Here is a 26,894-nt window from a genome sequence, read left to right as displayed (position 1 = left end):
CTTTGTGTTTACGTCTTTGTGCAGAATCCGTGTTCCTGCTCTCATTCACTGCTTTAGCTGTTTGGTGGTTGTTGAAATTTTGTGAGGTTTAACCTGAGATTCTGGCATTTCGGGCAAAATGAATTTATATTTTAAAAAAATGATTCAGGATTTTAATGAATCGATATGACGTTATCCAAGTATCGATTTTAATCGATAATCAAAACCCACCCCTAGTAACTGTAATCATGCTTATGTACATCTGGATAATGACACAAACTAGTGTGTGGCGCTTCACTTTTTTAAAAAAAGACAGAAATCAGATTATAGGATATGTGGTGTTGTTTATTTATATTATGGTACTAATCATTCGTGATATTTATTACTGTGTGCATACTTTATTTGAAGAGATGAGATTTAAAAAAAATCTCTTCCTTGCTGGTTCCATCAAATAATAAATGCTCAAGTAACTATGTAACACGTACGTAATCGGTTCAACAACACAGTGTGATGGGAAATCAGCTGTGTTTTGCTGCCCACTTTATTTCGAATCTGGCGCGAACCGGCGAGCCAGTTCCTGAATCAGTCACATGGTACGGACTGCCCGCGAGGCCTCGAACGTCACTGCATACGTAATCAAAGCGAGCCTCGATACGCGTTTCACAAAAACTCGCCGAGATTACCCGACACAGGTATCGAAGCGTCGACACACAGGACACATCACTAGTCTTTGGTCTTTTCTCCTGCACAGGTAACCAATCTCAAATCACTTTTATGGGTACATCACATCACAGCATATGTGACTGAACACGTGATTAAGCTGGCGCTAGCCTTTAGCTAGTTATCTTAGCATGCTGCTAGCTGCTTTAGTTGCTGTGTGATAACACGAGGGGAATACGACTCCATACGACATGTGTACAAATAGATCCAATGGTTTTTCAGAGGTAGTTTATGTGATTTAGTTTCATATGAAGGCTCATAGTGGGTTGAAGGTGGATGGTGTTCACATGTGATTGTTCTGATTTTATTTCTTAGTTTGGATTCACTGAAATCATTTGGACCTCCAGTCGGAGTGAACTACAACACTGACGTCTGTGAGGTTTTGCTGTGAAAGCCCAAAACTCTGGGTGAAACACTATTACTGTTTCTTCTAATTAAATGCCCACGACATATTTGTTTTAACTCGGTGAAATGGAGAATAGGGCCTGCCGAGTGGGAGACCCTCTTGGTTTCTTGCAGAGTATTTCAGGGCCTAAATTTCAAATTGTTTAGAGAAAAATAGGTATAGAGATCGACAGACCACGTGACTTTCGCGCATTGCATGCTGGGAACTCGTGGCAAAACAATCCAAGTACCACATCAAACGCAAGCATTTGCAGCACCGCAAAACGTTCATTCTCCCGTTCCAATACCTTCTTGGCTTTTCTTTGCCCCCAAAAAGGTATGTACAAAACAAAGGAGAACAATGCCGGTCCGTACAAAGACAGACTTGATGAAAAGTCAAAGAAGAGATACGAGGAAAAAATCAAAGGAGTGAAAGGGTTAGACCCGTACGAGCACACAGAGTGGACAAAAGACGTTAGCGTGCTGCCCAACTTTCACCACGCTCATATTTATAATCATACGTTCTTGGAGTGAGTGCATGCACTCGTGAAGTTTAGTAACTTCGGGTCACTGCAACAAGCCCAGGTACAGTTTACCGACGGATGGGTACAGGACCTTGAAATGCACCGTGTAGAACGAAAGACCATCGTACATATCATAAGTTTACCAGTCTCACAAATCGTCTTCATAAATACACATTCGTTAACAGTTTATTAATGGGACCTTTGAGCTCAACTAGGGCTGAACGATATATCGCATTTGCGATAATATCGCGACATGATCAAGTGCAATTTTCTAACCGCAAAGGCTGCGATTATACTCTGGACATGTCCAAATTCATGGGCTGCATCCTCCTGAGGCCGCATTTGTAGACCGATTACGTCACAGCGACGCGCCGAAGGCTGTCCAAATTACTACCATATCCCAGAATTCATAGCGCGGCCCAGCCAAACTCCAGTTTCCAACAATGGCGGCCGCTACTAAGTTTTAAAATTACTCATACTAATCTTTCTGGGTCACAAAATAAACTTTTAACATATTTTCAGGCGAGAAAGTAGTTGTGTAAACATCAAATATCTGCTCGGTTTATCAAGATATCCCATATTTGCAAAAGTGCTTCGACGTTTTCAGAGGCGTCTGCTACCCACCAGCTCGACAGCTAGCCGGGAGCTCGAGGGTTACTGATGCGGCCGAGAACGGCACAACTCCCGGCACATCATTTTCAGATCACCGCGGAGTTTCGCTGCTCGGGTTAAACGTAATATATAAGTCACTTAGACAACCTAAAAATGTTATTGTTGGGCTTTTTTCAGTGTTTTGTTTGTTCGTGAGTAAATCGGTTTGGCTGAGATTAAAGTTATTAGATTAGATAAAATAAAACTTTATTAATCCCCCGGGTGGGTTCCTCCTTGGTTTTCACACAGCTGACTAAACGTCAAACAGAAAACTTATTAAACAGAAGTATGAGACAGTCGAGAATTTACACCAGTGTCTGGTTATATTTTAGATAGCAAGAAGCAGACGGCCGAGTTTATTAAACTCCACCGAGACAGCGGTGACGCTAATCAGAACTAGACCGTCCAATTTCACGCCTTTAAACTTTAAAGGCGTGTTTGTGTGTGTGTTTATACAATTGCTATTATGTTTGCACTTTATGTGTAATGTTACTGACTGCAGAGATCAGTAAGATGTGTGTATTTTTTATTTATTAGTTTTATTTATTTAATATTATTTTTTAATTGAATGACTGTCTAGTAGTTCACAGATGTCGAAAAACTGAGTGTGGTAAAGCCACTGATTTTGTTTATGTATATTTCTGCAATCTGCACATTGTACTGACTTTCATTTTAATGTTTACACCAGGGTTCCTTGTCAGCACTTTATGCTCAGATGTTTGTAAGCTAAAAATAAACTATTGTGTATGTTCAAATATACTGTTGTGATTGAAGAAGTAAAATAAAAATGTCAGTCATCAATTCATGCATCACCTCATGTCATCATAACAGAGGTCTGTCTTCCAGGAAAGAACAGTTTAAAATTAATGTAATATAGTATTGGCCATACTAGGGCTGCTCGATTATGGCAAAAATGATAATCACGATTATTTGACGATATTTATTTAACCCTTTAAGACCTACTATAGAACCAAGTCCACCAGAGCTTATATTATTTTTTTTACATGCTGTAGTGCCATTTGTGGGAGAATTTCAAGTTGCTATACATCAATACAACTGTTATAGCCCATATTTTAATAATATGTATGCATTAAGTGCATAGTAATTACATAAATTGCAAAAAAGTGCAATAAACTACAAAAAAAATTGAAAATCACTTTTGTTTTGTTTACATATATTTCTACTTGGAGAAATTTAAGAGGCTTATCCCTCAAAACTTTAAATACAATAAAGTTGCAAAAAATAGTTTACAACAACAGGAAATTTATTTTGAGTGTCTTCATAGTTTTATTTTGGAGATACACCAATTTTTATATACTGCAGGAAAAACAAAAAACAATCCTATGATGCAAATTTGCAAAGAAAACAGCATGTGCATCATTTCACTGTGGGAAGTGATAGGAACGGCAAAGCGTGTTTCTGGAATATTATGTTTTTGTTCCTGCAAGCGCTTTTTATGCAATTTTTGCAAAGCTATATGTGGAACGAAACCGTGACCGAGGACAAGCTGATGGCATCAGATGTAAGTACAACTCCTCCGGTTTCATATGCAAAACAAATTATTGCGCTAGCTTACGTGGTTCAGGTTCTACAGGGATTTAAAAATAGTTACGCAAAACGGAGCGTGCTGCTCTGACCGGCTTTAAAGGGTTAACAATGACTTTAAAAAAATAATATAAAATAGTGTGCAACACCACTGAAGTTTTTTTTTTTTTTTACCTCTCTTTTCAACCAACAGCAGTCACTCTCCTCTCCAAATAACTTCTGCTTAGCTTTCCGAGCTTCCCTCGGGTCCTCTTAATCAGCGGTCTCCAACCTTTTTTGCGCCACGGACTGGTTTATGCCCGACAATATTTTCACGGACCGGCCTTTAAGGTGTCGCGGATAAATTAGGGAGGGGCTAATAATCGGCTCAGTCATTTTTAATGATCGTTGAAAGCCCAGATCGTAATCGTGATTAAAATTCGATTAATTGAGCAGCCCTAGGCCATACTATATGATGTATTGCTTGTCTTTGTTTAATAATACAGAAGACAAAGACCTTAAAAAATAATCGCATATCGCATCGCAATCGCAATATTGGGGCAAAAAAATCGCAATTAGATTATTTTCCATAATCGTTCAGCCCTAAGCTCAACGGTAATTAATTAGTAGTGGAAATAATTTCTGGTACGCATCACAGAAATGTAGCAGTGACAATAATATTGTATGCTGTAATCGTACTGGGCAATTAGTGATAGAAAACAACTGTTTTATCCTGTGAATAAAAGTATGTTTTTGTCAATGTACCATGGTAATAACAGAAGCGAAACGCAATATTGTGTCAGGACAATTCACTATTTATGCACAATAAACAAAGGAGCATAGCGCGACAATTTCTGTTCAGCGCCAGACTTGCTTGTAACCTATATCACCAGTTATGTTAAGAAAAATGACGCATTAACTACAACAGCAGACTGACCTTTGTGGGAATGCTTATAGCAGACTAACCTGTGAGCTGGAGTGTTCTGGGACGTTATATTTGGTCTTTGAATGGCTGCAATCCAGTCGCCTCTTTGTTACTTCGGAAACATGGCTCGAACAATTTCTCTTCAACGACGTAATCCGATAACAACCGATCTCTTTACCGGTCGGCTTCCCGTGGCTGTCATGGGACCGGCTATTGCAGTTAATAATACAACAGCTTCTTGCCATTTTTTTGTGTTTCTTTTTATCACAGTGTAACTGATTTCAATTGAAAGCCTGCGTGCGCTTGTACCTCTTGCCACAAGTTCCCAGAATCCTTTGCGGTTTTACCCCTGAATGACGTCACATTTTCCATCTCTATTCCTTTCATCACAGAGTTGAAACAATGTAGAGATGGTAAATATAAAAATGACAACATTTAACAATTCACTTTAACATTTCCCTCCTGTTTTGTTATTTGTATGCTCCAAATTATTCCTGTGTAGTATATTCTCAGCCATGCACCAGTTGCTTGACATTTTCAGCGCAGGCGTCATTTATACACAGGCTTCTGTCATGTCATTCACCTCCTATTGCAGCAAAACATCACACTTAATTCTTTTAAGCAGTTAACCTGCTTCTCATTGATCTCATACACAGTAAACTACAACTTGCAAGTAAACAACTGGATGTCAACAATCAAACAAGAAGAATCAACATTCTCAAAAATCATATGTCACTACAATCCAACTGTATACAGACACAGGCATTCACACACATCAGTTGATTTTATTGTTTGGTCCATGTTGCTTTCAGCTAACTTCAAAGCTGCAGCCTGGTCAACACTCCTTTTTATGACTCCTATCAACCCCCCAAATCTTCTCACTGTAGGCATCCTGTGGGGGTTAGAGTCAACTGGTGAATTATCTGTATTTACAACACTTCTCCTTTCCTGTTGTCTCTGCAGAAAAAGATTTTTAGAAGGAAATTAGATCAAGCTGTTTTGATCTTCTTGGCTCAAAACCTCAACCAGCTTAGAGAAGTGTTCATGATGTAAATGTAGACAAAACTCTTTTCTGTTTACACCCCTTCTTGCAGAGGACAAAAAGAATGGGTGACGTTGCACAAATTCCATGGTAAATCTTCAACTTGGACTAATCCATTGCCCTTCATACACATGGGTAACTGGCCTGCTTCCAGTTTGTTTAGCTGTTCAATGTCCTGCAGTGAGTCAGATACTTGGAGTCAGGCCAGCAGGTCTGTCTTACCAGAGCAGTTCACCTTCCTGGCTACTGGTGAATCAACCATCCATTCAGGTTCAGAGGAGTTGAAAATTTGGCAGTGTTCCAAGTACGTTTACTCCTGGATGTGTTGCTAAGGCAAGCAAACAAACTGTCTCGCTCTCTGTGGCTATATGGCCACAGTCCAGAAGAATGTGTAGACAGTGGCATCACAAGCATAACCATTGGTCTCGTTGTTTATGTGAGCGGTTGTGTTCAACTGCCACCAGCAGTTGGTTGAAAACCCATGCGGGTACTGGGTGTGGTTTGCTCTGTCCCAGTGCGCTCCTGTCAACCCACTCAGGGCTAACAGGCTCAAGAAGGTGCACAGCACATTCCTTAGCCATTCTAAGTTGGGTTCTGGATCCAGTGGTTTCTTCACCAGGATTGAGACGAGAGGTCCTAGAGATATACTCCCCCCTTTGTACCGCTGGCCTTTTCACCATTACCCAGAGTCGGCCAGGAAGCGTGTTACCTTCTTGCAGTGCACTTGATGTATCCAAGTGTTTATCTCAGCAATCTTCACTGCTGTGGGCGTCGTCAGCAGCACCTGATAGGGACCTTCCCGCCGTGGACTGGGCCAGCACTTCCTCTCCATGGCCTTAATGAGCATCTAATCTCCAGACTTCAGACTCTGCTCCTGCAGAGAAACAGAATCATCTGGCAGATGATTTGTTCTCATGACTTCTTTACTTTTAAACATTTTAAGCATCCAATCTGCTAATGTGTTCTCTCTTCTGCTTTTCTATCATCACTACAGAAGACTAAACCTCTAAATGGTCTACCATATATAATCCCAAAGCGTCAGACCGTTCTCTGTTGGAGTAATCCTCATGTACATCTTAACTAATTCTATACAGTCTAACCATGTCCTGCCTTTCTCTTCCATTGTTTTCCTAAGTCTTAGCTTTACTGTGCCATTAGTTCTCTCTACCAACCCTGCACTTTGTGGGTGATATGAACAATGATGTTTTAGTGTTATCCCTAGATGCTGTGCCATTGATCCAATCACTTCATTTACAAAGTGTGGACCATTATTACTATAAATGGTCTCCGGAATCCCGTGTCCCGGATGATATTCTTACATATGGCTTTGGCAACCGAAATGGCATCTGCTTCCCTAGTTGGGACGATTTCTACCCACTTTGAAAAAGGGCACACTATCACAAAACAGTACTTATAGTTATTACAGTTAGACAGCTCTATAAAGTCCATGTGAATAACTTGAAATGGGTGACTGGGTCTGGGGAATTTCCCTCTCTTAGGTCTCAAATTACCCCGAGAATTGTTCTTGCAACATATCATACATGACCTGCAATTTTTTTTAGGGCTGAACGATTATGGAAAATAATCTAATTGCGATTTTTTTTGCCCCAATATTGCGATTGCGATGCGATATGCGATTATTTTTTAAGGTATTTGTCTTCTGTATTATTAAACAAAGACAAGCAATACATCATATAGTATGGCCAATACTATATTACATTAATTTTAAACTGTTCTTTCCTGGAAGACAGACCTCTGTTATGATGACATGAGGTGATGCATGAATTGATGACTGACATTTTTATTTAACTTCTTCAATCACAACAGTATATTTGAACATACACAATAGTTTATTTTTAGCTTACAAACATCTGAGCATAAAGTGCTGACAAGGAACCCTGGTGTAAACATTAAAATGAAAGTCAGTACAATGTGCAGATTGCAGAAATATACATAAACAAAATCAGTGGCTTTACCACACTCAGTTTTTCGACATCTGTGAACTACTACAGTCATTCAATTAAAAAATAATATTAAATAAATAAAACTAATAAATAAAAAATACACACATCTTACTGATCTCTGCAGTCAGTAACATTACACATAAAGTGCAAACATAATAGCAATTGTATAAACACACACACAAACACGCCTTTAAAGTTTAAAGGCGTGAAATTGGACGGTCTAGTTCTGATTAGCGTCACCGCTGTCTCGGTGGAGTTTAATAAACTCAGCCGTCTGCTTCTTGCTATCTAAAATATAACCAGACACTGGTGTAAATTCTCGACTGTCTCATACTTCTGTTTAATAAGTTTTCTGTTTGACGTTTAGTCAGCTGTGTGAAAACCAAGGAGGAACCCACCCGGGGGATTAATAAAGTTTTATTTTATCTAATCTAATAACTTTAATCTCAGCCAAACCGATTTACTCACGAACAAACAAAACACTGAAAAAAGCCCAACAATAACATTTTTAGGTTGTCTAAGTGACTTATATATTACGTTTAACCCGAGCAGCGAAACTCCGCGGTGATCTGAAAATGATGTGCCGGGAGTTGTGCCGTTCTCGGCCGCATCAGTAACCCTCGAGCTCCCGGCTAGCTGTCGAGCTGGTGGGTAGCAGACCCCTCTGAAAACGTCGAAGCACTTTTGCAAATATGGGATATCTTGATAAACCGAGCAGATATTTGATGTTTACACAACTACTTTCTCGCCTGAAAATATGTTAAAAGTTTATTTTGTGACCCAGAAAGATTAGTATGAGTAATTTTAAAACTTAGTAGCGGCCGCCATTGCTGGAAACTGGAGTTTGGCTGGGCCGCGCTATGAATTCTGGGATATGGTAGTAATTTGGACAGCCTTCGGCGCGTCGCTGTGACGTAATCGGTCTACAAATGCGGCCTCAGGAGGATGCAGCCCATGAATTGTATAATATAATCGCAGTATAATCGCAGCCTTTGCGGTTAGAAAATTGCACTTGATCATGTCGCGATATTGTCGCAAATGCGATATATCGTTCAGCCCTAATTTTTTTTTATTTTTTTTTTAAAGTATTAAATCCTAGATTATGAAAATGTTGCTCTACTGCTGCCATCATCCCTCCTGTCGAGACATGGCACGGCCCATGGTTCAAAATCGCAGCGGTCATACAAATTCTGAGGCAGTATTGGGTTATTACATAGACAATAAACACCATCCTGCAAGCTCGCTGCTTTTGTGAGCCAAACTGTTTTTCTGCAGTAGGTGAGTGGGCCTGCATGTCTGCCAGTACATCTCGTATAATAGGCAACATCTGTTGGTGTTGCACCGCTAAAATGTGAACACCATGTGCTCCGAAAGCTGCCTCTCTTGTGATCTTATCTGCAAAAGCATTCCCTAATGCAACTGGATCTTTCCCTCACATGTGTGTACACATTTACAAATGGCAATTCTACTGGGCAATATTATTGCTTCCAGCAGATTTTGCAGGAGTTTGGCGTGTTCTACAGGCTTCCCTGTAGAGGCTGTCACATCTCGTCTCACCCACTGCACTTCAAAGAAATGTAATGTAGCAACTGCATATTGGCCATCAGTGTATATTGTCTCTCTGCAGCTTTACACGCTTCCGTTAAAGCTACTATCTCTGCTGCTTAAGCAGATATGAAACATGCTAGTTGTCCTGCACAGATAACTTTCTCACTATCTACTACAGTAAAAACCTGTTTTAGCCTGTCCTTCTGCTGTTGTAAAGCTCAAACCATCAACAAACCAAACCTTTCCCTCAACGAGTGGCACATCTATTACGTCATCCCTGGGCTTACACTCCTCCTCCACGTGCTCTCTACACTCATGAGCAGTGCCCTCTTCTTTCATTGGCAAAAGGGTTGACGGATTCAGAATTGTGCCCCATTTTATGATTGTGTGGTTGTGAGAGTAATAGTGACATTAGAGACAAGTGTCTTGTAGCTTACAGAAAGGTCATTTTAGCATGCAGTAGTAAAACATCCACCTCGTGTGGAACTAACAGTGTCAAAGGGTGAAATAAAACTATTTTCCGGAACATTGTACAGTTTGAGCCGCTGCATATACTGATCTCACGCATGGAGGTAAAGCACAAGCAACTAGGTCTAATCTTTTAGGATAGTAAGTCACTGGCTTCACTTGTGGAAAAAGTGCTGTTAGTTATTTCACAGTCACCTGGCATTTGTGCTTTTCACAGAACCACAAGTCCATCGCTGGACCTCCTCTGCGCTGTCACTTTTGGAGCTTGGCACCCTCCCTTCATCCCTCAGGTTCTCATGTTCCAATGCCCCGGACGATTTAAGGCAGAGCACGTCGTACACCTTAGTTGTCTTCCTCAACTTCAACGTCAAAACTCTTCCACTCCTTATAGTTGTCTGCTGTGCAAAGACTCCTCTTGATGATCTCCTAGAAGCCCAGTAGCACAGCTCTCTGCGCGATGTCTGCTGTGCTGAAGGTGATCTCTGATCCTCCTGAAGCCTCTCTCCTGGCCTCAGCTTCCACGTTGTGGACGATCCCCTCAGTCACTCCTTCTCGTCATGGCACCTCACGACATATGCAAATTAAAAAAAATGACACTCCTCTTGTGCCACACGGCTCTCGCCATGTGTCAACTCCCCAATGAGACATGTAAAAGAATGTTTTAGGGAGACTGTGCAACAATCTCCAGGGTTTCCCACTTGGAGCAGCTTCACTCCAACCTGTAACCCTGTGTAAAAACATTAGTCAGTAATTAAATGTTTAGCTTGTTTAACTCCCAGCTCCACCCAGAGCCTGTATCCTAGAAGACAAAGTCTTTAGGTTAAAACAACTTCACATTTGCAACCAACTACAACTCATAAGTGTAATAAAGTATTCAGCATCACAGAGACAAGTATCATTGCAGGTTTATTCTAAACTCATTTAACTCCTACTTTTCCCATACCGTATTTTCACAACCATAAGGCGCACTTAAAAGTCTTAGATTTTCTTCAAAAAGTGCGGCGCGCCCTATAGCGCAGTGCGCCCTGTGTGTTGTAAGGAGGACGTAGTAGAGAACACCATGAGAACGCTAAAGGGTGAAGTGTGTGCGTTGACTTTATTGCACATACCTGTATAAAAGAACAGGTATGTGCGTTATGCAGGACATCGTTGTTTTAACAACCCTGAAAATGGCAAAGAGACACGCTTACGAAGCACAGTTTAAACTGAAGGCCATCAGCTACGTGGAGGAACATGGAAATCGAGCAGCGGCGAGAGAATTTAAGATTAACGAATCGATGGTTCGCAAGTGGAGGAAGCTGGAAAACAAGCTCCGGCAGGTCAAGAAAACGCAGCTGAGTTTCCGCGGACATAAGGCGATCATCGAGCAAAGAACGAGCGGGAGAAGCGTTTCGACGGTCACCATTCGGCTAAAAGCAGTTTCACTTTCACTTTTTATGAAACGGTGCCATTTTTCCCTCCGGACCAGGACTACGGTAGCGCAGCAACTTCCAGCGGATTATAAGGAAAAGCTGGCCATCTTCCGCTCCTACTGCAGCAAACACATCGGCGACAAACACATCCAGCGATGGATGACCGATGGAGACCACAGTTTAACCAAGAGTGGAAACCAGCGCCGGGCGAGTTACGCCACAATTTGCCAATGGATTGTAGATGCTTGGGCTAACATGTCTGCTGGCACTGTTGTTCGAGCTTTCGCAAAAGCCGGCATCATTTCCGAGGAGCCGCACGGCACGGAAAGTGACTCTGACAGTGAAGAAAGTGAACCTGGCATGTTTGATGAAGATTTAGCGCAGCTGTTCAATTCAGACACAGAGGATGAGGACTTCGATGGGTTTGATTGATGATAAAAATGTGAGTACCAAACTTTGTTTTGCTCCTGCTTTATTTTTAAATACGCACACTTGTATGCTTGTGTGTTGTTGATGATGACTATTACTGGTAATAAAAATGTGAGTAAGGTACCGAACTCAGGTTTGCTCCCGCTTTATTTTTAAATACGCATACGGTACTTGTATGCGCCCTATGATCCAGTGCGCCTTATGTGTGTGTTAAATACAGTAATGGCACACATAACTGAGACTGCGCCTTTTAGCACAGTGCGTCTTATGGTCGTGAAAATACGGTAATTTGCACCAAATCATTGAACATCTCAACGTCATTCCACGTTATAATCAATATGTGGAATGACGGCTTGTAGGAGAGAGGTGGCCTGTCTGGTGTCATGGTATGAGGACAACAACCTCACCCTCAGCACTGATAAGACAGAGTAACCGAGTCCCAGGCTGAGAGGCTGAGGGCACCCCACCCCCGAAGTGGCCCAAGCGAGCCCCAGGCCCCGATAAGCAGCCACCAAGGAGTGAGTCGGTGTGTACCTGGGCGCCCATCCCCGGACACAAAGAACCACCAATGCACCGATGTCTGAGGGCATCTGCCACTGGCAGGGGAAGTGGTGCGGGGAGATAGGCCTCCTTACCTTTGAGGGCCTGAGATGTCCCCAGAGAGGTGGCGTCTGATACCCAACCTGACATATAGACAAGACATACAGGCACACACAGATGCAAACATCCATTCCCACCCTCATGCTCTCATATGCACTTACTCCACACTCAACCAACGTGGAGACAGACATAAAGAGACGCTGTACACACAATCACACTCCCCAAGCGTACTCTAAGAACCGGGTCTAGGTACCCTTGCCCCTGGAGGGGGAAACTGCACCCAGACCCAGGTGGTGTTACCCTTTTCCCTGCGGTGGGGAGAAGCAGACCACCCCGACTCCGCAGCAGCAGGGAGGCCCCACACTCCAGACCCCAGTCGGACGGCCAACTCCTCCTCCTGGCCCCCCCGCTCCAGCAGGTCGCAGAGAACGGGGGTGTGAGAAGGCCCATCCGGACCGGGGCCCAGAACAGCAGTGTCGACCCTCCCCTAGCCCCGCTGCACGCAGCCACGAGGAAACAGTCACCTAAGAGCCAACAGAGCCCCTAATAGGCCATGACTGCTATCCCGGGTTGAGCCCCCCCAAGGAAGATGCTCCTGGGGAATCCCCCGACGCCCTAAGCGTGTCCCTACCCCCACACCAATCACAACAGCGAAGGTGGGACAAAACTATGACCCCCCCCCACCCCCACTAGGTGATGGAGCTAATCAAAGGAGCCCAGAGCAATTGATCTGATGTGGTGGCAGAGGCTGTATCGAGACTAATGTAATCTCGATGGCTGTAGCTCAGGTGGCAGAGCAGGTCAGCCACTAATCAGAAGGTCGGTGGTTCGATCCCAGGCTGCCTCCTGGCTGCATACTAACCTTGTTTGCCTACTGGTGGTGGTCAGAGGGCCCGGTGGCGCCAGTGTCCGGCAGCCTCGCCTCTGTCAGTGCGCCCCAGGGCAGCTGTGCCTACAATGTACAGTGGGGCAAAAAAATATTTAGTCAGCCACCGATTGTGCAAGTTCCCCCACCTAAAATGATGACAGAGGTCAGTAATTTGCACCAGAGGTACACTTCAACTGTGAGAGACAGAATGTGGAAAAAAAAAAAATCCATGAATCCACATGGTAGGATTTGTAAAGAATTTATTCGTAAATCAGGGTGGAAAATAAGTATTTGGTCAATAACAAAAATACAACTCAATACTTTGTAACATAACCTTTGTTGGCAATAACAGAGGTCAAACGTTTACTATAGGTCTTTACCAGGTTTGCACACACAGTAGCTGGTATTTTGGCCCATTCCTCCATGCAGATCTTCTCGAGAGCAGTGATGTTTTGGGGCTGTCGCCGAGCAACACGGACTTTCAACTCCCGCCACAGATTTTCTATGGGGTTGAGGTCTGGAGACTGGCTAGGCCACTCCAGGACTTTCAAATGCTTCTTACGGAGCCACTCCTTTGTTGCCTGGGCGGTGTGTTGTGGATCATTGTCATGTTGGAAGACCCAGCCTCGTTTCATCTTCAAAGTTCTCACTGATGGAAGGAGGTTTTGGCTCAAAATCTCACGATACATGGCCCCATTCATTCTGTCCTTAACACGGATCAGTCGTCCTGTCCCCTTGGCATAAAAACAGCCCCATAGCATGATGTTTCCACCCCCATGCTTCACAGTAGGTATGGTGTTCTTGGGATGCAACTCAGTATTCTTCTTCCTCCAAACACGACGAGTTGAGTTTATACCAAAAAGTTCTACTTTGGTTTCATCTGACCACATGACATTCTCCCAATCCTCTGCTGTATCATCCATGTGCTCTCTGGCAAACTTCAGACGGGCCTGGACATGCACTGGCTTCAGCAGCGGAACACGTCTGGCACTGCGGGATTTGATTCCCTGCCGTTGTAGTGTGTTACTGATGGTGACCTTTGTTACTTTGGTCCCAGCTCTCTGCAGGTCATTCACCAGGTCCCCCCGTGTGGTTCTGGGATCTTTGCTCACCGTTCTCATGATCATTTTGACCCCACGGGATGAGATCTTGCGTGGAGCCCCAGATCGAGGGAGATTATCAGTGGTCTTGTATGTCTTCCATTTTCTGATGATTGCTTCCACAGTTGATTTTTTTCACACCAAGCTGCTTGCCTATTGTAGATTCACTCTTCCAAGTCTGGTGCAGGTCTACAATACTTTTCCTGGTGTCCTTCGACAGCTTTTTGGTCTTGGCCATGGCGGAGTTTGGAGTCTGACTGTTTGAGGCTGTGGACAGGTGTCTTTTATACAGATGATGAGTTCAAACAGGTGCCATTCATACAGGTAACGAGTGGGGGACAGAAAAGCTTCTTACAGAGGACGTTACAGGTCTGTGAGAGCCAGAGATTTTCCTTGTTTGAGGTGACCAAATACTTATTTTCCACCCTGATTTACGAATAAATTCTTTACAAATCCTACCATGTGAATTCATGGATTTTTTTTTCACATTCTGTCTCTCACAGTTGAAGTGTACCTCTGGTGCAAATTACTGACCTCTGTTATCATTTTAAGTGGGGGAACTTGCACAATCAGTGGCTGACTAAATACTTTTTTGCCCCACTGTAGCTTGCCATTGCCAGTGTGTGAATGACTGAATGTAGTGTAAAGCGCTTTGGGGTCCTTAGGGACTGACTAAAGCGCTATACAAATGCGGGCCATTTACCATTTTTAATAGATAATTTCTATATTGGTTAGAATTAAGATTATTTTTATTTTTCCAGTTCATGAGGACTGTTTTCTTGGCTATGCATAGGGCAGTGAAAACCATATGGGCGATATTCTTTTCTGAAGTGACATTATCTAAGCTGCCCAACAAACACACTAAGGGGGAAGTTGGAATGTTACATTTCAGACACTTCGATAAGTCTTCACATATCTCGCACCAAAACTTCTGAACTGGTGGACAGAACCAAAGAGCGTGGATATAAATGTCCGGTGTTTTGGTTTGACAGTGTGAGCAGTTGTTGGTAGACGTAAAGCCCATCTTGAACATCCGATGACCTGTATAGTGCACTCTATGTAATATTTTGTATTGAATTAATTGAAGACTGGGATTTCTAATTAGATGAAAGGTTTTTAAGCAAATCTGAGACCAGAAGTTTTGGTCTAAGTTAACTGATAAATCCGCTTCCCATTTTGCAATAGGAAGTGATATTGATTCGTCTGTTTTAGAAAGCATTCTGTATATTTTGGATAGTAATTTGGGGGTTTTAAGAGTAAGAAATTGAACCACACTTGGTGGTGTTTGTAGTTCAACTTGACCCGGTTTAAATTTCTTTTTTACTATGGATTTAATTTGTTGATATTCTAAAAATCTTTTCTTGTTGATCCCATATTGTGTAACTAGTCTGTCAAATGAAATAAATTCTGTTCCTTCTAGTATATGTTCTAAATATTTGATTCCTTTACCACTCCAAGCTGAAAAGTTTATCATATTATTGTTTTGTAATATGTCAGGGTTGTTCCAGATAGGTGTACGTTTGCATGGGATTAATGAAGACGCCGTCAATTTTAGAAACTCCCACCATGCTGTCAGAGAAGAGCCGATGTTGACGCTTTTGAAGCATTCATGTCGTTGGATGTTTGAGCTGATAAGCTCTAGATTATTGCAAAGTGCTTGTTCTACATCTAGCAAAGGTTCATCTAAGAGGGTATGTTTTAGCCATCCTGAGGTAAACTGAAGCCTGTTGGCTAAGAAGTAGTGCTGAAAGTTAGGTAGTTCTAATCCTCCTTTATCCTTGGTCTTTTGTAGTGTTTTTAAGCTTATACGTGGGGGTTTATTTTCTATCTCAGATTTAAATTTTATCTTCACTTATTTATTTGTATTATTTATATTTTATGTGGTGTCATTTGTGTATATATACATACTTTCTTTCAACCCTTAACTTAACCGGCATGTGTGTGTGGCAGCAAAGAAAGAATTTCATTGCACAGAGAAATGCTTTTTCTTCTTGTACATATGACAATAAACCCTTTGAGTCTTTAATCTTCACTATATATCTACAGTGTAAATAGTAGTAGAAATAGACAAAAACCATTAAAGGAGAAGTATTAAGAAGCAATGCGAAGTACAAATATTTTTTAAAAATTCTGAAATTGATATTTTATTTATGAGGATGCTTTTGATCTGAATAAGGTTCTAAGAATGCCATGTGTACATCTGTACAGTTTATGGGTTACTTCTTACCATAACTGCATTTGGTTTTCTGTTTTATTTCTTTGTCATTATAGGAGAGATGTGGGAAAGCAGGCCAAAACCTCAACACATTGAGGACATCAGCAAAAAACAGCCAACGCCGGCAAGCACAGATCCAGTTGTTGTCCCTTTGACCACTATGAAGCAGCCCAGAAGACGCCAGTGCATCGATAGTGGGAACAGAAGCTTTACCTGTGATCAATGTGGAAAGTCTTTCACTCGGAGTAGCAGCTTAAAAGTACATCAGCTCATCCATACTGGAGTCAAAGCATTCAGCTGTGATCAGTGTGGAAAGTCTTTTAATCGACTTGGTCCCTTAAAAACTCATCAGCTCATTCATACTGGTATTAAGGCATTCAGCTGTGATCAATGTGGAAAGTCTTTTACTCTGAGTAGCAACTTAAAAAGACATCAGCTCATTCATACTGGTGTCAAGGCGTTCCGCTGTGATCAGTGTGGAAAGTCTTTTACTCTGAGTAGCAACTTAAAAGTACATCAGCTCATCCATGCTGGAGTCAAAGCATTCAGCTGTGATCAGTGTGGAAAGTCTTTTAATCGCCTTGATCACTTAAAAGCACATCAGGTCATTCATACTGGTGCCAAGGCATTCAGCTGTGATCAATGTGGAAAGTCTTTTACTCAGAAAAGCGACTTAAAAACACATCAGCTCATCCACAGTGGAGTTAAAGAATTCAGCTGCAATCAGTGTGGAAAGTCCTTTACTCAGAAAAGGTACTTAAAAAGACATGAAGTCACGCATGCTGGTGTTAAATCATTTGTTTGTAGTCAGTGTGGAAAAGCTTTTACTCAGATTGGTAACTTAAAAAGACATGAAGTCACGCATGCTGGTGTTAAATCATTTGTTTGTGGTCAGTGTGGAAAAGCTTTTACTCAGATTGGTCACTTAAAAAGACATCAAGTCATCCATGCTGGAGTTAAATCATTTGTTTGTGGTCAGTGTGGAAAAGCTTTTACTCAGATTGGCCACATAAAAACACATCAGCTCATCCATGCTGGGGTCAAAGCATTCAGCTGTGATCAGTGTGGAAAGTCTTTTACTCAGATTGGTCACTTAAAATCGCATCAGGTTATCCATAGTGGAGTTAAAGCATTTGTTTGTGGTCAGTGTGGAAAAGCTTTTGCTCACAGTTACAGCTTAAAAGTCCATCTGCTCACCCACAGTGGAGTTAAACCTTTCAGTTGTGATCAGTGTGGAAAGTCATTTACTCTGATTGGTCACTTAAAAACGCATCAGGTTATCCACAGTGGAGTTAAACCATTTGTTTGTGGTCAGTGTGGAAAGGCTTTTGCTCACAGTTACAGCTTAAAAGTCCATGAGGTCATCCACCCAGGAGCTTAACATTTCAGCTGTGATCACTGTGGAAAGTCGTTTGCACGGCTTGGTTACTTAAAAGCACATCGGGTCATTCATACTGGTGTCAAGGCATTCAACTGTGATCAGTGTGGAAAGTCTTTTAATCAGAAAAGAGACTTAAAACAACATGAGCTCATCCACAGTGGCGTTAAAGCATTTGTTTGTGATCAGTGTGGAAAGTCTTTTACTTTTATTGGTCACTTAAAAAGACATCAACTCATCCACAGTGGAGTTAAATCATTTATCTGTAATCAATGTGGAAAATCTTTTACTCAGAGTTGCAACTTAAAACGACATCAGCTCATTCATACTGGAGTTAAACCTTTCAACTGTGCTTAGTGTGGAAAGTCTTGTGCTAGGTTTCATCATCTAAAAAATCATCAGCTCATCCACACTAAAGTTAATCCACTGAAATATGAGCAGTGTGAAGTCTTTCATCCGTAACACAAACCTATTGAGGCATCAGCAAACCTACAAAGTGTCCTGCTGTGACAAAAGTGGCAGACTAATGGGACATTATCCTGACAAAGTTCATTTGAACACAGCTAGAAACACGAGGGATCTGAACCAATGCTCTTCTGCTGGGTCAATCTTAATCAGGCTTTACAGAATTCAGCTTTAATCTCCTGTTCAGTGTTACTGTGTGGAAGTCCATTAGATCAGTTATGACCTCATAAGTGTTGCATATTCAATTCAATTCAATTTTATTTATATAGCGCCAAATCACAACAAAAGTTGCCTCAAGGCGCTTTATATTGTACAGTAGATACAGAAAAAAACCCAACAATCATATGACCCCCTATGAACAAGCACTTTGGCGAAGGGGGAAGGAAAAACTCCCTTTTCACAGGAAGAAACCTCCAGCAGAACCAGGCTCAGGGAGGGGCGGGGCCATCTGGTTGGGGCAAAGAAGAAAAACAGGATAAAGACATGCTGTGGAAGAGAGACAGAGATTAATAACAGATTTGATTCCATGCAGAGAGGTCTATTAACACAGAGTGAGCGAGAAAGGTGACTGGAAAGGAAAAACTCCCGGAAAGGAATCCCCGGCAGCCTACACCTATTGCAGCATAACTAAGGGAGGATTCAGGGTCACTTGGTCCAGCCCTAACTATACGCTTTAGCAAAAAGGAAAGTTTTAAGCCTAATCTTGAAAGTAGAAATAGCGTCTGTCTCCTGAATTCAAACTGGAAACTGGTTTCACAGAAGAGGGGCCTGAAAACTGAAGGCTCTCCATATGAACACTTATCCTGTGAATTGCCTGTTTGTTACCTAAGCAACACTTTTTAGTATGATGTCCATGTTAAAAGTAGCAGTGCTTAATTCCGTAAGTATTCTAACATGAATTGCTTGTAATGAAAGATATAAGTGTAACAACTGGAAAAAGTGCTGTTGCTTTATTGTTATTGCAGTATGTATTTTTTCCACTGGAACCTCTCATCGTTGTAATGAGGTGGTGCTGTATGTGTTAGCCAACCGCCTGTTAGAGCTACACAGTTTGAAATGTTCACAAAAGACATGGAAAATCAAGTCAAATCACTTTTATTGACACATCACATGTGCAGGTACATTGGTACAGCACATGTGAGTGAAATTCTTGTGTGCGAGCTTCACAAGCAACAGAGTTGTGCAAAATACAATAATGTAAACAAGCAAAATACAAGAATGGCTACATCTGAAACTAATAAATATATGTACAATATATAATAATAGTATATGCATTTCACACGCCTGTCTGAAGCTGGCAGCCAGCATGTAGAAAGATTTCCTTTGAACTGTTATTAATTTTGTATGTTTTCTAAGTTTAGTCAAACCGTCCAATTAAAAAGCAACAGAATTCTACCAGAACCTCCTGATTCTTGTTTCATGAATTGCATGGCTATTTACTAAAAGTCTAAATAAAACTCATAATTAAAAGGCCACTGGTTAAAATCTATGCACGCAGAACAAAGTGGATGTTAATATTGTCATGTTAATATTATGTAAAATATGTTGACTATATGAATGGTGTTATCTGTTCTGTGCAAACATCCATGTAATCTTAAAAACTAAACATTATTCCCATCATCTGATCACAGAGAGAAGCAGAATGTCAGAACAGATTACCTTCTGGTCAAACTGAAACACCTGCTCGCACTGATGGTGAGTTTGGTACATGCCTCACCATATGGTATACCACAATGACAAATGCTTATTCAGCCACCAAGGTGCCAATCTGAATGACCTGCATCTCCCAAGGCCCACACTGACATCCAGTATGTTGGGAATAATGTTGAGCTTTCGAGAAAATTCCACTGCTATTTGTAGTAATATTTAAGCAATTTTCATCAGCCGTAATTGCTGCCAAAGGACGAATCTTTTATCAGTTTCTTGCGGCGAGACCTGCAGACACAGCCAGCCCAGAGTGTCTAGGAATTTTCATGTCCTCCCTTTGGGAATCAGCTGTAGCTCGTGTTTTGTGACCAGTCACTTCTGGCTGACGAGGGATTTGAGGGAAAGCAATACTAATTGTAACTAAGTGTCCAGTAGACAGTGTTACATGTATCAGTGAATGCTGGTATGCAACATATTAATTTGATCACTCTACATGCACTGCTCATACACATGAATGCTTAATTAAGATTGAATTTTGTATCCTTTGGCAAAAACTGATTACATTTCTGTATGGAACTATTTGAGAATTTGCCAAAGATTATCAGTTATGGAGAGCAGTAGAAACAAAGGGAAGTTAGCTTGAGTAAAAGTTTCTAATGAATATCTCAGGCAGTACAAGTTATTGACAGATAGAAGTCCGTCAATAACTTGTACTGCCAAATTGTCAAAGGGATTTTCTTTAGTGTGATAATGCTAATTTTGGTCAATTAGGATGAAGATGACGTTGACCATCCCGTCTGTTTCTTTTCAAAAAATGTATAAAACACCAGCTACATTACAGCACGATTGAAAATGAGGCTTTAGCCTTGCAGCATTTCGAAGTGTACCTTGGGTCCAATCCTCTACCAACCATTGTATTTTCCGACCATAACCCCCCCCCCCCCCGATGCAGAACAGCAACCAACGCCTCATGAGCTGGTCTTTACTTTAACATTAATATCCGTTACAAGAAGGGTTTAGGTCAGGGGTGGGCAACTCCAGGCCTCGAGGGCCAATGTCCTACAGGTTGTAGATCTCACCCTGGATCAACACACCTGAATAAAATGATTAGTTCATTACCAGGCCTCTGGAGAACCTCAAGACATGTTGAGGAGGTAATTTAGTCATTTAAATCAGCTGTGTTGAATCAAGGACACATCTAAAACCTGCAGGACACCGGCCCTCGAGGCCTGGAGTTGCCCACCTCTGATGTGTTTTTTGGTCTGCCACACCAGAGGGTCGCATAATTGTGTCCTGTGTCAATTTTGTTTTTTTACTCGGTAGCTGTAGGGGTGAGAAGCCATTTTTCTTTGGGAACCTTTTCTCCTGTTTTTGGTTAGGGAGGCAGGTAAGAAACCTGTACTTTTCTTTTGGGGTTTCCCGTGTAGGTAAACCAGCTGCATTTCATTTCTAGAGTGTTGTTTGTTGTTTTGGCCATGCTCATCCTGACACCCGCTACCTTTTGGGACTTAATAAACTGACTGGCTGTTGCAAACTCCGTGACCGTTGTTTTTTGGTTCGTCTTCCTTGAGAGCAGGGAGTGTGGGGACATTTTCCTTTTTTTAAATTTTTTCCTTGTGTTGCACGTCAGTTTCCCCTGGGCTGGGGTGTAACAGTTCCTTATAGGTCAATATCTCAGATGTCCTCAATTGACAGTCCCACCAGGCACATGACGCGGCATTTGGCCCAACCATCTATTGTGTATACGGCAGGAAATGTCCCTTCAGGATAGTCGGGCTCGAACCCAGGCTTCTCGTAGGGAAAGAGAGCGATCAACTGCAGCCGCTGTGTGGTAAGTAACTAAATCAAATTGGGCCCAGTTCTCCATTTGTAGAACATTTCAACACCTCATATGCTACATTATTACCGTATTTTCACGACCATAAGGCGCACTGTACTAAAAGGCGCAGTCTCAGTTATGTGTGCCCTTACTGTATTTAACACACACATAAGGCGCACTGGATTATAGGGCGCATACAAGTACCGTATGCGTATTTAAAAATAAAGCGGGAGCAAACCTGAGTTCGTTACTCACATTTTTATTACCAGTAATCGTCATCATCAACAACACACAAGCATACAAGTGTGCGTATTTAAAAATAAAGCAGGAGCAAAACAAAGTTTGGTACTCACATTTTTATCATCAATCAAACCCATCGAAGTCCTCATCCTCTGTGTCTGAATTGAACAGCTGCGCTAAATCTCCATCAAACATGCCAGGTTCACTTTCTTCACTGTCAGAGTCACTTTCCGTGCCGTGCGGCTCCTCGGAAATGATGCCGGCTTTTGCGAAAGCTCGAACAACAGTGCCAGCAGACATGTTAGCCCAAGCATCTACAATCCATTGGCAAATTGTGGCGTAACTCGCCCGGCGCTGCCTTCCACTCTTGGTGAAACTGTGGTCTCCATCGGTCATCCATCGCTCCCAGGCCGCTCGTGAACGGGCGGTTCACACCGATGTACAGCGGTTGGAGTTCCTTTGTCAGGCCTCCCGGAATGACAGCAAGCTCACAGTTCATTTGTTTCACTAGTTTTTTCACATCGGCTGTGAGATGGGCACGCATAGAGTCACAGATTAAGAGCGATGGTGATGCGTGGAAAAAACCACCTGGTCTCCTTACATACACCTCCCTCAGCCACTTTTTCATCATTTCATCTTCCATCCAGCCCTTTTCATTTGCCTTAATGATGATTCCTGCTGGAAACTTCTCTTTAGGCAAAGTCTTTCGCTTAAAAATCACCATAGGCGGCAGTTTCTGTCCATTAGCATGGCAGCCAAGCACAACAGTAAAAGAAGACTTTTCATACCCCGTTGTGCGTATCGCTACCGTGCTGGTCCCCTTCTTCTCCACAGTGTTACTCACCGGGATGTCGAAAGTGAGCGGGACCTCGTCCATGTTTGTGATGTGGCTGGGCTGGATGTTTTTGTCGCCGATGTGTTTGCTGCAGTAGGAGCGGAAGATGGCCAGTTTTTCCTTATAATCCGCTGGAAGTTGCTGCGCTACCGTAGTCCTGGTCCGGATGGAAAAATGGCACCATTTCATAAAACGAAAGCACCAAGACGGACCTCCTTGGAAATGTTCAATGTTCATCTCTTCAGCTAGTGAAACCGCTTTTAGCCGAATGGTGACCGTCGAAACGCTTCTCCCGCTCGTTCTTTGCTCGATGATCCAACGCTCAAGTCTTTCCTCCAACTCGGGCCACCTTGCCTTATGTCCGCGGAAACTCAGCTGCGTTTTCTTGACCTGCCGGAGCTTGTTTTCTAGCTTCCTCCATTTGCGAACCATCGATTCGTTAATCTTAAATTCTCTCGCCGCTGCTCGATTTCCATGTTCCTCCGCGTAGCTGATGGCCTTCAGTTTAAACTGTGCTTCATAAGCGTGTCTCTTTGCCATTTTCAGGGTTGTTAAAACAACGATGTTCCACATAATGCACATACCTGTCCTTTTAGACAGGTATGTGCGATTGTCCGGTATATACGATCAACGCCCACACTTCACCCTTTAGCGTTCTCATGGTGTTCTCTACTACGTCCTCCTTACAACACACAGGGCGCACTGCGCTATAGGGCGCGCTGTACTTTTTAAAGAAAATCTAAGACTTTTAAGTGCGCCTTATGGTCGTGAAAATACGGTATATATGTATATAATGCAGGAAAAAACCGAACTGCTTTCCATCCATTTTCTTCTGCTTTATCCGGGGCCGGGTCACGGTGGCAGCAGCCTAAGCAGAGAAGCCCAGACCTTCCTCTCCCCAGTCACCTGCTTTAGCTTGTCTGGGGGAACACCAAGACGTTCCCAGGCAAGCCGAGAGATAATCTCTCCAGCGTGTCCTGGGTCTGCCCCGGGGTCTCCTCCCGGTGGGACATGCCTGGAACACCTCACCCAGGAGGTGCCCAGGAGCATCCTTGTCAGATGCCCGAACCACCTCAGCTGGCTCCTTTCGATGTGGAGGAGCAGCGAGTCTACTCTGAGCCCCTCCCAGATGGCTGAACTTCTCACTTTATCTCTAAGGGAGAGGCAAGCCACCCTTCGGAGGAAGCTCATTTCTGGCGCTTGTTTCCGCGATCTCGACCCCTATGGCACCTCCCGCGGGTGGTACGATAGGGGTAGGGCGCATTGTATGCCGGGCGGCAGCCAGGAGCGGATGCCCTGGCAGACTGATCCCTGGCTACTAAGACTGGCAATTGGGACATGGAGAAAGAGCCTGAGTTAGTGCATGAGGTTGAGAGGTACCAGCTAGATATAGTTTTTCTCACCTCTACGGATGGCTTGGGCTCTAGAACCAGTCTCCTGGAGAGGGGCTGGACTCTGTCTCAGTCTGAAGTAGCCCCTGGTGAAAGGCAGCGGGCTGGAGTGGGTATTCTAATATCCCCTTGGCTTGCTGCCTGTACGTTGGGGTTCTTCCCGGTGGATGAGAGGGTTTGTTCTCTGCGCCTTAGGGTTGGGGATCGGGTCCTGACTGTCATCTGCGCTTATGCGCCGAGTGGTAGTTCAGAGTACCCAGCCTTCTTAGAGTCCCTGGGTGGGGTGCTGGAAGGTGCTCCACCTGGAGACTCTGTTGTCCTGCTGGGAGACTTCAATGAACTTCAATTTTAAAGTTTACTGGATAAAGTAGCTGTGTTGATGCTGTTTTTAACATTCAAACATACAAAACTATATGTTTGAATGTTAAAAACATTCAACCACAAAGTTCTTTCATCTAAACTTGCACTTTTGAGGAAGCTATTGTTAGAACAATTAGCTTATAAAGTGAGACTCAGAGAAAAGGCTCTGGTGTGAAGTGTATGGTTTTCAGGGTTTTTATCGTTAAGTCTGTTTCCCTGGGTCTTTTCCCATGTTGTAGTCATGTGTCTTATTTTGAAAGAACTATTTAAGCGTTAACATAGCGATCAGAGAGCATAAAGAAGCAGAGAGGAGGATGTTACTCTCAATGTTGTTGGCGCATTTCAGGAGGACGCTGCTAATAAAGTTACACAATTACACAGCTGAATTCGCGTTTATTATTATATTTACAAAATACCACAGTTTTCGTCTTTGTATCGTTTTATTTTGTTGTATTTATCTTAAAGGCCGGTCCCTGAAAATATTGTCTGAGTTGTCCCTGGTGCAAAAAAGGTTGGGGAATGCTGCCCTAAAAAATGTAGAGAAAGTCAGGATCTTTGGGCTTATGTCCGCTAGGCATATTTTTTGTTTGTTTGTTTTGTTGTACTGTACTGCTCCAAGACTGACCACTAGCTTTTTCTCTCTCATTTGGCTCTCAGCGAAGGCGGTCGCACTTTTCTCCTCTCCTGCCCTTATCTTCCCTGCTTAGCTTCTTATGTCCTTGTCTTCTCTTGGGTTTTTACTTACTTTTCCTTGGAACACTCTCTCACAGTCTGTTCTCTAAAACCTAAAAGATGAATTATGGATTTGATCAACTGGTCTCTGAATGCAATTGACACCCCTTCTCAACGAGAAGTCCGGGCTCGGGTGAGCCTGACTGCTGAAGATATCTACCTATTTGGAACCATGATAACAGGGTTCTTGCTGATCGGAGCTGGCTTATCGAAGAATTAAGGAAGCGGAACCGGCTGTTCAAACCCCCACAAGGCTGCCCGCTGGGATTGAAATGATGGGACGAGGCGTGAGTTTCTCAAAATGGGCCCATTGAGTGCAGCACGGAGAAGATCTTGGAGAACACACGGCTGCCGTCAATACTCAGAATAAGATCTCTGAGTGAAAAACTGGATTACATCTGGAGGGGCTAGCTCGAACAACACCTTTGAGCGCAAATTCGATTACATCTTGGGGAAGTGCACTGCGGTCGTTAGTTCTCAGAACTTGCTCTTTGACCACAAGAATGACAACATCACAGAATGTAAGTTTGGATAACATCATAGAAAGCTCACGGCTCTCCAACGGGAAATTGAGAGACTAGTGTTGGACTGTTAGAACAGCTTTGAAATTCATATGAGTTGTTCGCACTAAAGTAAAAACCACCATCACTTCATGCGGAGACCCCTTCGGCTCCAGCTGCAGCCACAAGGCTGGAGCTGAACAAAACACCCTGATAACGACTGCGTTTAGACTGTTCCCCCCATTCCATGCAAGGCCACCTGGGTTGGCTGGAAGACTGTTTACTTAGCCTGGCAGGGCGAAGGACACTGTCTCAGCTGAACTCTGGACACACACACACACACACATACACTGATATGCACACACTCATCCCCCCTCCCTTTCCAAATGCCTTCGATGCTTGTGCCCTACCGGGGAAGATGGCAGTCGACTGGACCAGCGCAGACACACTGCAGGATCGGATGCGCTGTCTACAGCGGCTCTCTTACCCTTTACCCGCCCCTGTTGCTTGTCTTGTGTTTCTATGGTGTATTGATAGTCATGTGCTTTTTGTGCTGAGGTGTTTTTTCTGTTATCAAACTGTTCTCCCACTAGGAGCTCAGTCTGAGTGGAGTTTTTTTCTCCTCCTCTTACCTCATGTTATGTATTTTCGTTGTTTTTTTTTTCCTATCAGCCTACCTTTCTGACATGTCTCCTCAATGTGATGTTTGTGTAAAGTTGGTCAGAAGGTTCCTTTGTAAGTGCGCATGCGCCATTAGCGTGCTGCCTGCTGTAACCCTAATTTCCTTCAGGATTAATAAAGTATTCTGATATCTGAAACAACTTGTCAAGTGAGCACAGAGCAGAAGTACACAAGGGTGAAGGCTTATGAGAAGTGTTGGCACTGGGATCTGCAAAGTGTCATCTTAAGACTACTTGCAAGCAATTTATAAAGACCCACCCGGATGCCCTCCATGCTGTAAATATAAAGCATGTTCCAGACGACAGGCCTGCTCCCAGAGAAAATTATGTATTCAATCTGAATCAATGGTCAGGCTGCTACTTAGTACTGCTGTTAATATTTAATCAAGTACCATTTATATTGTCAGATAGACCCTATATAATATCCTTGCTCTTATACACAGCGACTTTACCATTTCTGGTTCGGGACCACTGTCTTCTAAAGGCTGGTAAGT

The 26,894-nt window shown here is 42.9% G+C and overlaps 1 protein-coding gene across 4 annotated transcripts; it reads left to right on the top strand.

Moving 5' to 3' along the window:
* Window positions 1-615: 615 nt before the first annotated feature.
* LOC105941478 (uncharacterized) lies at window positions 616-19,591 on the top strand. Of its 4 annotated transcripts, none has more exons than XM_024803591.2 (3): window positions 618-730; window positions 9,947-10,204; window positions 16,410-19,591. In XM_024803591.2, the coding sequence occupies exon 3, from the start codon at window positions 16,415-16,417 to the stop codon at window positions 17,732-17,734; it is 1,320 nt and encodes a 439-aa protein (XP_024659359.2). In that variant the 5' UTR covers window positions 618-730; window positions 9,947-10,204; window positions 16,410-16,414; the 3' UTR covers window positions 17,735-19,591. The 4 variants fall into 4 exon arrangements, with proteins under 4 accessions (XP_024659358.2, XP_024659359.2, XP_076744618.1 ...); XM_076888503.1 differs by lacking the exon at window positions 9,947-10,204 and adding an exon at window positions 1,015-1,106; XM_024803590.2 differs by lacking the exon at window positions 9,947-10,204 and having other exon boundaries at window positions 616-730.
* The last annotated feature ends 7,303 nt before the right edge of the window (window positions 19,592-26,894 follow it).

This window comes from Maylandia zebra, linkage group LG9, assembly GCF_041146795.1.
Source record: "Maylandia zebra isolate NMK-2024a linkage group LG9, Mzebra_GT3a, whole genome shotgun sequence".
NCBI lineage: Eukaryota > Metazoa > Chordata > Actinopteri > Cichliformes > Cichlidae > Maylandia > Maylandia zebra.
The sequence above is the reverse complement of the archived record's forward strand: the minus strand, read 5'-3'. Positions and strand labels throughout refer to the sequence as shown.